This window comes from Musa acuminata, chromosome BXJ2-8 (genome assembly GCF_036884655.1).
Source record: "Musa acuminata AAA Group cultivar baxijiao chromosome BXJ2-8, Cavendish_Baxijiao_AAA, whole genome shotgun sequence".
Taxonomy (NCBI): domain Eukaryota; kingdom Viridiplantae; phylum Streptophyta; class Magnoliopsida; order Zingiberales; family Musaceae; genus Musa; species Musa acuminata.
In genome coordinates this window covers 2,133,485-2,147,311 of record NC_088345.1, presented here as the reverse complement: position 1 = coordinate 2,147,311, position 13,827 = coordinate 2,133,485, and the positions used below count along the sequence as shown (strand labels likewise).

The 13,827-nt window shown below is 42.1% G+C and overlaps 3 protein-coding genes across 8 annotated transcripts; all 3 read left to right on the top strand.

Moving 5' to 3' along the window:
- The first annotated feature begins 501 nt into the window (after positions 1-501).
- Positions 502-2,000, top strand: LOC135618346 (uncharacterized). The gene has a single exon (XM_065119230.1). It carries the CDS (start codon positions 594-596, stop codon positions 1,809-1,811), a length of 1,218 nt encoding a protein of 405 aa, XP_064975302.1. The 5' UTR covers positions 502-593; the 3' UTR covers positions 1,812-2,000.
- A 3,502-nt stretch (positions 2,001-5,502) lies between these two features.
- On the top strand, positions 5,503-8,304 carry LOC108952047 (cytochrome c oxidase subunit 6a, mitochondrial-like). Of its 6 annotated transcripts, none has more exons than XR_010488970.1 (5): positions 5,503-5,696; positions 5,794-5,900; positions 5,994-6,036; positions 7,351-7,468; positions 8,049-8,304. XR_010488970.1 is itself a non-coding variant. In XM_065119192.1 (5 exons), exons 1-5 carry the CDS (start codon positions 5,585-5,587, stop codon positions 8,096-8,098), a joined length of 396 nt encoding a protein of 131 aa, XP_064975264.1. In that variant the 5' UTR covers positions 5,503-5,584; the 3' UTR covers positions 8,099-8,304. The 6 variants fall into 6 exon arrangements, 3 of the variants coding, with proteins under 3 accessions (XP_064975264.1, XP_064975265.1, XP_018677479.2); XM_065119192.1 differs by lacking the exon at positions 7,351-7,468 and adding an exon at positions 7,489-7,572; XM_065119193.1 differs by having other exon boundaries at positions 7,400-7,468.
- A 3,428-nt stretch (positions 8,305-11,732) lies between these two features.
- Positions 11,733-13,202, top strand: LOC135618614 (aspartic proteinase nepenthesin-1-like). Its single transcript, XM_065119641.1, has one exon. It carries the CDS (start codon positions 11,767-11,769, stop codon positions 13,054-13,056), a length of 1,290 nt encoding a protein of 429 aa, XP_064975713.1. The 5' UTR covers positions 11,733-11,766; the 3' UTR covers positions 13,057-13,202.
- The last annotated feature ends 625 nt before the right edge of the window (positions 13,203-13,827 follow it).

The following is a 13,827-nucleotide window of genomic DNA, read 5'->3' as shown; positions in this document are numbered from 1 at the left end:
CTGTCGGGTGTGCGAGGAGCGGCGACTCGTGTCGGTAAGTTGACGGAGCGCGCACGTCGAGGAAGGGTCAACGTCAGAGCGGTCACCGTTTGAGAGATAGGAGGTCGGGTCGTTAAACGACGGACGAGGACCGTTACGGATAACGACGAAACGGATACGGATCCCATCGTTAATTGCCAAGCGGATATAACTTGCACACTACACCGCCACGTGCTCCAATTGGACCAACCATAATGCGCACGTGTTTTTTTGACATCAAAGGCCGACGTGGATGTATAGTATTAATTAGAATTATTGGACTTTTTTTATTATAAATGGATCCAACCCGAATCCGACGAAGAAAATGAGATCCTATTTCAAAAATAGCACGGGATAAAATAGCACCAACACCGTCCAAATAGGATGATCTGCTACTATTAGCCGCATCATAAAAATAAGACCGTGGGAGATGCCACGCGTATGGCCTTGAAGTCGTTGGCACCCATCCATCAAAAAGCACGCTTATTTAGTCGCATCTCATCGTTCCCACCACCACTCCTGGCGTCTCCAGTCTTGGACGCCGCCGGTCCACGCCGGACTTGGATGCCCGATGAATGGCCTCCGCCTGCATCAACAACGGCCCCATGCCTCCGGCCTTCGCCCCAGCGTGCCCTTCCTACGGCTTCCTTAGCCCCAGGATCTCCCTCAGCCACGACGGCCCCGCTGACGGCGGTTCCGTCCCGGGCCATGACGTACAAGACGCTCAGCCCGCCACCTCGCCGCCGGAAACTTCGGATCTGGATGATTCGGAGAAGGTTATACCCGATTTTGAGTTCCGCCTCGACGACCCTGTCATGATGCTGCCCGCCGACGAGCTCTTCTCTGACGGAAAGCTTGTCCCGCTCCATGTCGCGGCTGCGCGGCCTCATGTGGAGCCGGCTGATGGGATCCGTTTGCCGGAGGCGGAGAGGCCTCGTCGGGTGGCCGAGGTTCACGGATCGGAGCTCTGCGCACAGTCGCCCAGAGCGCCGAGGAGCTCGAGCCGGTGGAGGAAACTGCTCGGTCTCAAGAAGCAGCAGCAGAACCCCATGCCGGAGTCCCAGAAGGTGCCGCCGCACCCTTCCAAGAGCCCGAATGCCAACACCAGATCGCTCTGCGATATCCTTCAACGCCGTCCGAAACACTCCGCCGACGACTGCTACCTCAACACCCCGCTCCTCAACGACTCGGATTCGGAGCCGGCATCGGTCTCCATAACGGCCCGCCGCTCCCTCTCCTCCTCGTCATCGTCCTCGGGTGCCGACCACGACGAGCTCCTGCGGTTCTCCTTCGACGCGGAGAAGCCCTCCCAGGCGCCGATCTCGCTTGCCCGGGCGCACTCCTGTGTCCGGGTTGCCCGGCCGAGGGGCGACACCGCGGAGGGCCACCGAGCGGCGAGAGAGGGACGGTGCGCGGTGAGGCGGGGGTCGGAAGGGGCGCCGGCAGAGCCGTCGCCGTTGGCGGCGTCGGTGGACAGCCCCCGTATGAACGCGTCGGGGAAGGTGGTGTTCCAGGGGCTGGAGTCGAGCTCGAGCAGCCCGGGCAGTTTCCACCACCGACACCGGGGAAAGCCGTACCGCGGCATGGAGCGGTCGCACTCCGTCAACCTCCGGGTCGTCCCGGTTCTCAACGTGCTCACGGTCGGCTCGCTCCGTGTGGGCGCGTCCAAGCCCGGGTCAGTCTTCGGCCTGGGCCACCTCTTCTCGCTCCACAAAACCGATAGCCCGGTCTCCGCCGCGAGACGGAATGCTCACGGAAGCGTCCGGAGAAGCAAGATCGACAAGGAGGCCTGAAGAGGCTCTCCACATCAAGGTAACCCAAAAACGAAGAAAAAGTCTCTCTTTTGGTTTTGTTAGCTACAAAATTTTGTTGTTCGACCTTTTGATCGAAGGTTGTTGTTCTTCGACTCGCTGAGAAAAACTCCGCATTGTTACAAATTCGCGTGTACAATTGCCCATCTACTGTTTGATGTTTTGACAGAAGAGTAGCGTGTTTAGATCTGCTTCGTTTCCTCAAGAAAATTTGACTGTGTATAATTTGCCTGTCAAAACTATAGTTTTTTCCTTCGTTTTGGCGCCTTCTATAGACGACGAGATTACGAATTAATAATAATAAATAAATAAGTCAAAAATCGGGTTTGCGTGTTGTTAATTGGAATAACAAAGCAAACCGGACGTGGCCCCGATCCCAAATCTTGATGCAGCGTAGGAAACATTCACTTTGGTGACTAAGGAGCTTTTGTTAGTATAACATAATTAGATTTCACGTAGCAAACCACACATCAATCCATTGTCGTCTAGTCCGGTTAGGATACCTGGCTTTCACCCAGCCGACCCGGGTTCAAATCCCGGCAATGGAAATTTTTTTTTATTTAATCTTTATTGCTGCAATTAATAAATGGACAAGTCATCTTACAATTAAAATAGACTGCTATTTTCCATCTTCTCATGCATTATTGGAATTAGTGGAAACAATATACGTTTAATACTCTTCCTTACCAATAACTGTTTTGGAAAAACAAGAAGAACATTATTTTGGAATACTGGAAGTATAAACAATTTATTTCGTTCTTTCATATGAATTATCCTTATATTATTTTTAATACAACATTTCCATTCATCACTTATCAATCCAGATTTTTTATATCCTAATTACTGGACATGCTATTTTTCTATCTCTACTCAAGAAACAATTTCTTTTTCTTCTTTTTTTCCCTTAAGCAATCCAAACATAGTTTTGAATGGGAACATTTCTTCTCACTTTTTTTTTCCCTTGAATTTATATCTGAACAAGAATTCTCAAAGAACTCAATGTGTAACTAAAAATAGAACACATAATTTATTTTGTCCTTAATGATGAAGAAAAATTAAGTAAAAATATCTCAATACAAAGTGCTTTTCCACCCCCATTCCTATCCTCATCTCATTCCCTATCTAGATGGGACAAGATGAAGGACAAAAAATTCATGAATCCACATGTTCTTAATATTCTTCTAATTATTCATTCTATTAAAATAAAATTATTAAAATAAATAAATAATATCAAAATTTATAAATAATAACAATGATTGAACGTTTAATTCATTCATCCAATAGGGAATGTTATTGTTGAATATTTGGTTCAATCGAACCAAATATCTGGTAGTTGATTTTCACAATTAACTCAATTAAGACTCAACCCAATTTGATTTGAATCACATGAATTATACGTCTGGGCCCAACATCTAGACTGGCTCACATATTGATGAGGTAAGGATAGTGTATCCGTCCTTTTGTTCTCGTTTATTCCGTATCTTTATCATGATTCCCCATAAAGACAAGTACCCACAGCATAATTGTCATCTTTAATTCTTCTTAACATACCCTAAGCATCATGATTCCAAATTATAGGGTAAGGGTGACAGCAGATCAGAAAAAAAATTTCCCAACATTTGACCTATCTCATTTAAACAAAGGCATAAGTATTTGATGAAGTTTAACATGGGTTTGGATAAGAGAGCAAGTACCTAAGTCAGGCTCAACATGAGGCAGTCACCAACACAACTAGATGGATTCAAGCTTGAGTTCTGATGAACCGCTGCCAATCTTTAGTGATTCTTCACCTTCACTGCAATCAATGGCATGTAAAGATTAAATTTCAACAGGGATATTTCAGTCACATTTTACACGATTAGGAAAATCCAACCATATCTGAGAGAGACAACAAATCAGTCACCTGGTTCCCCCTTCACCATCTGCAAAGACCTGAGGAAAGCAGCAGCACAAATACAAGAAAAACTATTACCTTCATGAATGATGAAACAAAAGTCCCTAATCCAGAAAACAACAATTCTAACAAAGAGCTAATTTTAACTTCTCACAATCATATCATATTATATTATATTATATTATATTATATATATATATATATATCAGCTATCAGTTTTCATATAAAAACAGAAAGTAATCAAAGTTCTCTTACAAGAACTCGTAAAAATATTCTAGCCCCATTTTACCTTCTATATTGCTTTTACATTGAAATTAAATAAGATTAAGATTGGATTATAAAATTTTAATAAATATATTATTATTAATTTTAACTTAAATATTTTAATAAAATTATATTAAATAAAAATTGATGTGTCAGTCAGCGCGTAGGTCGATGTCAGAGCCAAAAACCTCGCAAGCAGGCGGTCCCCATCCCGACGGCAAGAGGGGTATGGACGGTCCGGCTCCGTATAACTCTCTCCTGGCCGCCGCCGCTCATCTGTTCAACTCGGACCCTGAAATGGCGGCAGATTACAGGGCGCGCCAACATCCTGAGCGATATGAGCCCAATCCCCATCTTCTCGACGTCGATGGGGATCTTGCGGAGGGTCTGGGCGGCGTGGGTGTGGAAGACGTCCTTCTCGAGGCAGATGCCGCCCGATCACATCCAGTAGCTGGACGACGCCGATCTCGTTGTTGACGGCGATGACAGAGACCAGGCCGGTGTCAGGGCGAATGGCATGGTGGCAGCGAGCTGGCCGAGGTCGACGAGGCTAACGAGAGCATGGCGCCGAGAACGCAAGGGTCGACAGGAGTGGTGGCTTGCATGTCGAGGTAGAGGGAGCGGCCGGAGATCTTGACGCCCTTCACCGAGATGACCCCGGTGGGGCCCTCTTCCGCCGCCGCCCGGGAGCGCGAGCAGGGGCCTTCGGAGCGGCAACGGCGGCATCGGAGGCGAGATGCCGCGGCCATGGTAGCGAGTGGGTTCCTACTTTGGCGGAGTTGATGACCGTCATGGAAGGAAGTGGAGGACGACGCAGCGGTGGTGATGCGGCGGTTAGAAAGTACCGGCAAAACCGATGGGAGCGAAGGCATCGACGTTTCCAGTTTCGATGTCGTTGGCCCCAAAGGCGACCTTTCGTGTGACTGGGCAAATGCGGGCCCATCGGCATGACCAACCAATATATGAGTAGTATATCATTTTAACGCGAATCTTAAAGTTATTCTGTTCATTCGATCATACCTTCGATGAACGCTCACGGTTTGCTACGGTCACAGTACTCTCCTACCCTCACAAGGGACTTGTGCTTTCTGCATTGGCGAAAAGGCAATTAAGGTTTTCAATAATATCATTCTTACTAGTTTGATCGAATCATTTCCAGATCCAGATTAGATCGTTCTTCTTAGTTTGATTGAATCATTTCCAGAGCCAGATTAGATCCATTCTTCTAATATGTATAGAAATTGAACTTGATGTGATTGTTCTGCTAAACCAGATTCCGTTTATACTTAAGCTTCTACACCAGCGGTCTCGCGGGCGTGGCTTGTAATTCTAATTACTAGCGAAAAACTCGTAAATATCATTTATCCTATAATAGAATCTTAAATTGCTTTTTGTTCTAAAATAATTCTAAATTAGTATGACATTTCACAACATATATGCTGTTATTCTCCATTCTATAATACACCGCAGGAACAGAATACCGCTAGTTTTCCAGAGAGCGCGAGGGAGCGCGGGAGACTTCCACTGACGAAATTACATTGCCGTGGCGACGCTGCCTTGTTAGCAAGCGAGTAACAGAAAGACTCAACTAAGTCTCATGCCGATGCCGATAGCGAAATCAAGCCTCCGATCCGTCGCCTCCCTTTGCAGCCGCGCGGCCAAGTTCGGCACCAGGAGCTTCTCCTCTGCCGCTTGTTATGACGAAGCCTGTAAGACATCGATGTTCATATTGTCTTCGTCATCTCCTCTTTGGGGTGGGGGTTCTTGTTTTGTAGGATTGACAGTTACTCTCGTTTGATTCCGCAGATGAAGCGGAGAAATGGGAGAAGATCTCGATCGCGGGAATCGTCACCTGCGCTGTTCTCTCCATCTATAATCTGTCCAAGGGCCATCACGAGCATCCCGAGCCTCCGGTAGTCGCTCTTGTTCTCTTCGTCTAATCTAATTTCGGAACTCCACTTGCTTTTGTTGATGATTGACGGCAAAAAGTTCGATCTTTCTTGCAGCCTTACCCATATCTCCGCATCCAGAAGAAGGATTTCCCTTGGGGTGCGTTTTTAGTCCTCTCCGTTGATTCAATTGTTTGATTATGTTATCATATTATAGGTATGATTAAATTTTGATTATAGATATCAGTCAATAAAAAATATAAATAGTTATAATAATTTTTTTTTAGAAAATGATCTTGATAAAATTGATTATTCTAAATATTTATCTTTGATCTTCTGCTTTCATTTTAAATAAATATAACATCTTAAAGACCATACATTATATAACATTATTAAGAGATGATAGATCATCTCTTCGTCTAAAGATAATATATGTTTGAGCATGATATTTTTATTTAAATAATTAAAATTATTTATTTTTATTATCATGTTTATATTTATATATATATATATATTATGATTCAATATAATATAGGACTGTCTTGACAAAATAAATTATATGGGTCATTTTGAATTATCCTAGTAAAGTAAGTATGACAATGATGATATATAATCATTATGACTCATATTGGTAATCATACTTATTGTGATATTATTATGTTTATTGGATTATTTTATAAAATTTGTGTGTACGTATAAAATGTTTTCTAAAAAATTTAGAATCCAATTAAATAAAATTATTTTTAAATAAATTTTATTTTATTTATTTTGTATATTTTATAAATTAATGGGTCAAAGTGAGAGAATATTATTTTATATGATCATATCTTAATTAGATAAGATATATTATAAATATGATTAAATTTTAATTATAATTATCGATCAATTGAAAGATGTTCAACTAAGGAGATGACCTTGATGAGAGGAATTATCATACGTACTTATCTTAGACCTTTTGCTCTCACCTATAATAGACATGATCTCTTATGGAGTCAACATGGATATGTGATGTGATGTTCTTGCGAGATTATAGATCTTTTCTTATCTCCTCTTAGTCACGTCATGTGATGTTATTGAGATTACATATCTATTTGCAATCTTCCTTGGTCTCTAATCCATGACTCATAGTCATCCTGTGAAGGATGGAAAAAAAAAAAAGACGAGTCTAGTTCTCCTTATAGATTGACATCGCTATAGCTTTCGGATCTGATATCGATGCATCTACATATCAGATAAAGACTTTCTAAATGATACACATCATAAATTTGATCTGAGCTTAGTTTTTTAACATTAAAATTTTTCACGCAACGTAAATATAAGTCACGATTTTTCTGCTTATATGGAATTATTGTTAGTGAAGATCAAATATGTCATGACCATGAAAAGCATTTAATTCAATCACAAAATAATAAAATTTCTTTTAACAGTCTTAGTATGTCTCAAATTATTAGAGGAGCAGGCAATTCCTTTTCAGTGAATGGATACTGCTACTTGAGTGCTTACAATCTGGAGCTACTTCTCAGCTACATCTTCTGCTGAAAATTCCTCGTCGCATACAACAGCTGACAGCAAGCACTGACGCAAATTCTGATGTAAACCTCTTCCTTCACAGTGCTCAACATACCACATTCGCTCCTGATAAAGATCCCTGACTCTGCTGCAAGTACATCTGAAAACATAGACATTATTATAGTTGGTGAGTCCATGAGTCAAAAATAAAGTTTCGCATGAACTAGCATGATCCAAATTCTAGTGAATAGGAGTTGACATATTCTTATAGCATAGTCATTCAACAAATGTTCTAATCAATCAGCTTATCCATTGATGATAGGTAGTGACATTTTTCCCTCGTTGGCCTGAAACTTATGCTTCTTAAACAAATTTCTGTAAACCCCAGCTTCCAGTTTTTCATCTCAAATTCCACCCATAATGTTTTGAACATCTCAAATTTGCTTACGAGGCACAATAATGGTTCGGTTATTACTAATTAATTTTCTTTTCCTCCTCCTAGAAGATCTTTTACTACTTAGGCCTGAGTGCGAAGATGTTTATCTTCATAATGAATGAACACTCTAATAAATGTGTGCTAAATGACTTGTCAGGGACATAATTCATCAATTTGTTTTTCTTATTCTTTGTCGAGTGAAGCTTTGGATTCTTTGTGGTTTTCAGGTCCAGAACCCCTCACAGAGCACATCAAAAAGAAGTCCTCCAAGCAGTAGCATACCTTTACAAGGATGCTTACATCCACAACAATTACTGCCTAGCTTTAATAAGATATTTGGTGAAATAAAGAAGGATATATATATAGGTCTGAAAATATATGATCTGTTGTAATAGCATGATAAAAAATTGTATTGAATTTGATTGTTAAGATGTCTGGTAGACTTGAACTGTTGGGGAAACATCGGATACATTTTATGTTTTAGTATTGCCTATTTTATTCTGTCAAACCTGTAGGGTCGGAGAACGGGACCGCAATTCCACCATCTGTGGGTGGAGTCTAAAAAGGATGTAGGGGACACAATGACTCCTCGGATTCCTTCTTGTTCTTTGCCACCTGCACTGCACTTGAGATGTGAAATCTGTGGGTGCACCCGATGATTTCAGGTCGCGACGTGTCTTTTTTTGTTTTTTTTGGGATCGGCTCTTAGTAATTATTAATAGTCTGAATCACATTATTGATAAAAAATAATTTGATCAAAATTTCTAAAATCTTAAACCGTCAAAACTCGGTTATTTGCGAATATTATATAAATATGTTAATTAGATATTAAGTGAAATAAAGAAGGATATATATAAGTTTTAAAATATATGTTGTGTATTAATAGTGTCATGAAAAGAAGTCGTCGACATTTAGTCAGTCCGATACGATCTAGATCCTTATACGTATGGTTATATGTTTCTAAGGTCATAACGTCGAGTTCTTGATATGTCATCTATATGAAGATTGAGATCGAGATAAGTTTTCCGATATGATACTTTCAACATTCAAGTTAATAACTCGAGATATATAAGTGTGAACGTGAATGGTCAAAAAAAATCATTCAAATTAATTTTTATATCTCGTCATAAAGAAGTAAAATATTTTATATAATATTATATGGTAATATAGTTTTTAATTGTTTTCATTAGTCTCCCTTTGGTTTATTATCACATGGGTGACTATTATTATCAATCTTTGACTTTTGCTAATGTGAATGGACAAGTGGAAGATGTCCATCTTCTTCATCCATCTTGAATACTACGTGATAGTGATACGTCGAATAAAAATTAATTAACAGTATATTTCCTATCAACTAGTATGATAAATATCTTCAATTTGATTGTTAGATATCTCGAAGACCAACGGTTAGGAAAAATATACAAATTATGTTTTAGTATTCTCCTCTGAAAGTATCGGAGCATAGGACCACAATTCCAGTATCTGTGGGTGTAGTCTTAACGAGGAGGATGTAGAGGTGTAGTCTTAAAGAAGATGACATCCATCTTGAATACTATTGATGGTTTAACAATATACTTTCTATCAACTAGCATGAAAAATATTTTGAATTTGATTGTTAGATATTTGGAAGACCAACAGTTAGGGAAAACATACAAATTATGTTTTAGTATTCTCCTAGGAGCATAGGACCACAATTCCAGTATCTATGGGTGTAGTCTTAACGAGGAGGATGTAGGGGCCTAAATTACTCCTCGGATACCTTCTCAATGACTGTGTCTCTCTCTCTCTCTCTCTCTCTCTCTCTCTCTCTCTCTCCAAGCCGGCTTTGCCACCTGCACCTGTGATGTGAAATCTACGGGTCCAACAGTGGATGGTTGGTGAGAAATCGCCCTCGGGTTGGCCGTGGCTGATTCTTCGCTTGACCCAAATCCTCCCTCTCTTCCCATTCTTTTGTGTCCCAAAGTTATGGTGTTGGGAGTAACCATTATTATAGCTTGTCGGGGGAGAGAAGGTTGTTCGTGCTCCTACTTGAATCATTATCCTTCTTTCTGTTTACATGTGTTCATATCATTGATTGTGATGTCACATTTCTCTAAATCATTATCTCCTTCCTTTAATGTAAATTAGAATTGAGTGTTTAAATGTGTTGGATTAATGATCGGTGTGTTTGTAAATCAAACAAACTTGGGGATAGAAAATGTCTTAAAGAATTAATGACACTCTTTATATTGCCCTAATAAATTTCATGAACACATCCATTGTACTTTTCCAATGTCCCCACCAAATTATTCCTTATAGAGAGATGAATGGTAGAGAGAAAGGAGAATATGGACGCATGTCACATCTAAATATTGTAATGTTGCCTAGTCATGGGGACTTTTAAGTGCCACTCAACCCCATCGAAAGTAGAGGAACATGCAAATGATTAAAGCAATGTATATGGAATTTTCTTTATGGATGGTGGTCTCCTTTTTTTTTTTTGGGTATGTGACAAATTGGAGTCCTCCATTAGCATTATACCTTTCATGGGGTGGAATAGAAACAAAGGATAGATTCCTTTTGGTCTCCCCCTCCTCCTTACCAGCCACATTCTTAAAGCTACCCACTGAGATTTGCTTTTCCTTTTGGAGTTTCACATTTATTTTCACAAATTTTTGACATATATCACTTTTGAACATTAAGCTTGGAAACAACATATTTAATGTACCATATAGGTCCTTCAAAATTGAAGTCCCTTACTCACTTCCACCTATTATTCTTACAATCATTACAAATTCTTTAAGGTTTATAATGTCAATGGGAATTGCAAACAACAATCACATGACAATGAATTGATGGGAATTAATTATGTAAGTTAAATTTAGAAGGGCAAATATATATATATATATATATATATATATATATATATATATATATATATATATATATATATATATATATATATATGCTTGATAATGACGATAATCTCTTTTTACTATTGGTAATCTCTTGCTATTCATAATTCCTAAAAAAATAATACAATATAATTTTACTATTTGTAATCCCTATCAATCTTATTCTTTTATTTTTTTTAATAATTCTTAATTTTATTCGCATTAATATTTATTCGCTTGTTGTTTCATATTGTCCGACCTCAAATGACATCATCATCCTTGAAGGAGGAGAAAGAACGAATATAAAGTATTTATAATCATTTATAAATGATTATTTTAGAAATATGAAAATAAAATAAAAATAAAAATTATAAATAGTAAAAATGGGAATGCAAATACAAATTTCCAAAAAATAATAATGGTTTCAAAGGGATATATATATAGTTGCATGCGGTGAGGGGTCCCCATGGCACTCTCTATAGGGACGTGCACTAACACATCCCTCTCGCTTTCGTCTTTCCATTGTTTTTGGTTTCGGTCTGTTTCCTGTGTAATTTACGCCTACATAAGAGGGAGCTGATCGGAGAAGGTGCTGCGGGCCCACTCCCCTTCGTCTTGTCTCCTTGTTTCTCCCATCATTTGCCCATCAAGACACAAAACATTGGCAACAAGAATGAAAGCATTTTGTCGTAGCAGCAGCCATAATCTTACGGATAGAAGCCAGAAACTTGTTTCCTGAAGAGAACAGATGCATGTTAAGAGAGAGAGAGAGAGAGAGAGAGAGAGAATCTACTCCACATGATACAAGTCATGGTGTGCATTGATAGAGAAGCAATACCAACCTGATGGCAACAAGAGAAGCTGCATCTACCATCACCGGTTGCCGGTAATCTGCGGCAATTTACGTCTAATCAGTGTGGAGAAGGTAGAACATATCAGCAACTGTTGGTGGAGCAGCTTCCGAGTCTCCCTCATTCACTTCAACGTAATCTCTATCTTGTGCATATATATATATATATATATATATATATATAGATGGTCGCACTGCGTTACCTCCTCATCGATCTCTTCCATGGCTGCGGTGTTATCTTTGTTGCTTGTAGTACTCATTTCTCATGCTCCCTCGGCCTTCCCTGCAACCACCACCGAAGCCACTACCGGGCTTCGAGTGGCAATAACTCGCACCGATTCCCCCAGCTCTTTCACGTTCAAGGAGCGGTTTCACCGGGCCGTGGAACGAAGTCGGCGGCGGAGGGAAGTCCTCAAGCTCGCCAAGAGCTCGAGACATGACGTCGAGGCCGTGTTCAAGTGGGGGGACTCTGAGTACCTGATAGAGCTCGCCGTCGGCACTCCGATGCAGCCCATCACCGCCATCCTCGACACCGGCAGCGATCTCATATGGACGCAGTGCATGCCGTGCATCCGGTGCCTGCCCCAACCCAGCCCCTACTACGACCCCTCCACCTCCTCCACCTACTCCGTGCTTCCCTGCTCCAGTCCCTCCTGCTCCGGCGTCCAACATTTCTGCACCCAGGCTCTGTGCCAGTACTATACAAGCTACGGGGACAACACCGAAACCAATGGCTTCCTCGGGACCGAGACGCTCACCTTCGGCCGCAAGCGGGTACCCGGCATCACCTTCGGGTGCGGCAGTTGGAACAACGGCACCCTCTCCAACTCCACCGGCATCGTGGGGCTGGGACGAGGCAGTCTGTCGCTACCATCTCAGCTCCACCCTCGTAGATTCTCTTACTGCCTCACTCCTGACAAAAGCACGAGCACCGGCCATCTCTTCCTGGGTTCCAAGGCCAAACTGGGCCGACGACACCGAGGTGGTCGTGTCCAGACCACGCCGATGCTACCGAGCCCTTCTGCTGTCCCATTCAACACTTACTACTACCTCCCTATACAAGGCATATCGCTCGGCCGCACCCTTCTTCCCATCCCAAAGACCGCGTTCCAGATCAAAAAAGACGGAAACGGCGGCATGATCATCGACTCCGGCACCCAGTTCACCATTGTGGATCCGGCCGCGTTCCATGTCATAGTTAAAAAGATCTCGTCGCTGGTGCACCTGCCGGTGGCCGAGTTGACGAACGAATCACTTTGCTTCTCGTGGACTCCGGGGTTGCACCCGCTGCCGGAGATGCCGGACATGGTCTTCCATTTCGACGGCGCCAACATGGTGATTCCCAGAGATAAGTACATGTTTTTGGATCCCGACGACGGGTTCTGCTTGGCGATCATCGCCATGGACGGCACGTCGATCCTGGGCAACTACATGCAGCAGAACATGCACATCCTCTACGATCTGGAATCCAACTCGCTGTCCTTTGCTGATGCGCAGTGCGACCAAATCTGAGTAGCGGTCGATGCTGCTACTCTCATGCTTGCTTAGTCCACAATAAGTACGTACCGTCTGATATGACCAGTACATCACTAAATCTATCTAATGCATGCAAGTCTATCTATGACGTATAAATTAAGACATTCCACGTGGTTGAATGACTTTCTATATGATTAGTGATGAGAGTAATAATTGTGATAAGACTCACATGACATCAACTGCACCAGCAGACGCATCACGCCTCGACTTGATGAGGCACCCGATCAACACGAACCGGAACGTCTACCAAGGCATATTAACACCCTACTCAGTCTTGATCCCTCACGCCATGCTAGCATCGATGTTAGACGCTATCAAGAGTACGATCCTATTGGCAGGCACATCAGGCATACCAAATAACGGTAACTCCCGCTATAAAAACCCTCGTGCTCCGAGGGAGAAGGGGGAGAGAGGAAAAGCACGGCTTAGTTAAAGAATTCTCCTGTCACTATCTTCTAATTTGATCGTCGGAGGGGTCGGGTCGAGCTTCCCGACCCGACTTATGTGCAAGTGTGAAGGCGATGGCCTCCCACTAAACGTCCAGGCGAGCAGCCCCCTCCCGGATGAAACAACGATCCCGTTCCGATCGGACCATCGCAGCCGGCCACCTCAGCGGACTCAAGGATCCTTCCAGGAAGATCCCCTATCATCCGGATCTGAACCGAGCCGCGTCAGCCCTGAGATCACGGCTCAAGATTGTTTACACTAACAATTAGTTATTACATAAAACGTACCGTTCAGTCAATG

What these genes read in the sequence shown, in the direction of transcription:
- LOC135618346 (XM_065119230.1), top strand. Translation starts at nt 594, where the DNA reads ATGGCCTCCGCCTGCATCAACAACGGCCCCATGCCTCCGGCCTTCGCC.
- LOC108952047 (XM_065119192.1), top strand. Translation starts at nt 5,585, where the DNA reads ATGCCGATGCCGATAGCGAAATCAAGCCTCCGATCCGTCGCCTCCCTT. An exon ending in GAAGAAGGATTTCCCTTGGG is followed by an intron (nt 6,037 to 7,488) that starts GTGCGTTTTTAG and finishes CTTCCTTCACAG; the next exon opens with TGCTCAACATACCACATTCG. An exon ending in CATAGACATTATTATAGTTG is followed by an intron (nt 7,573 to 8,048) that starts GTGAGTCCATGA and finishes TGTGGTTTTCAG; the next exon opens with GTCCAGAACCCCTCACAGAG.
- LOC135618614 (XM_065119641.1), top strand. Translation starts at nt 11,767, where the DNA reads ATGGCTGCGGTGTTATCTTTGTTGCTTGTAGTACTCATTTCTCATGCT.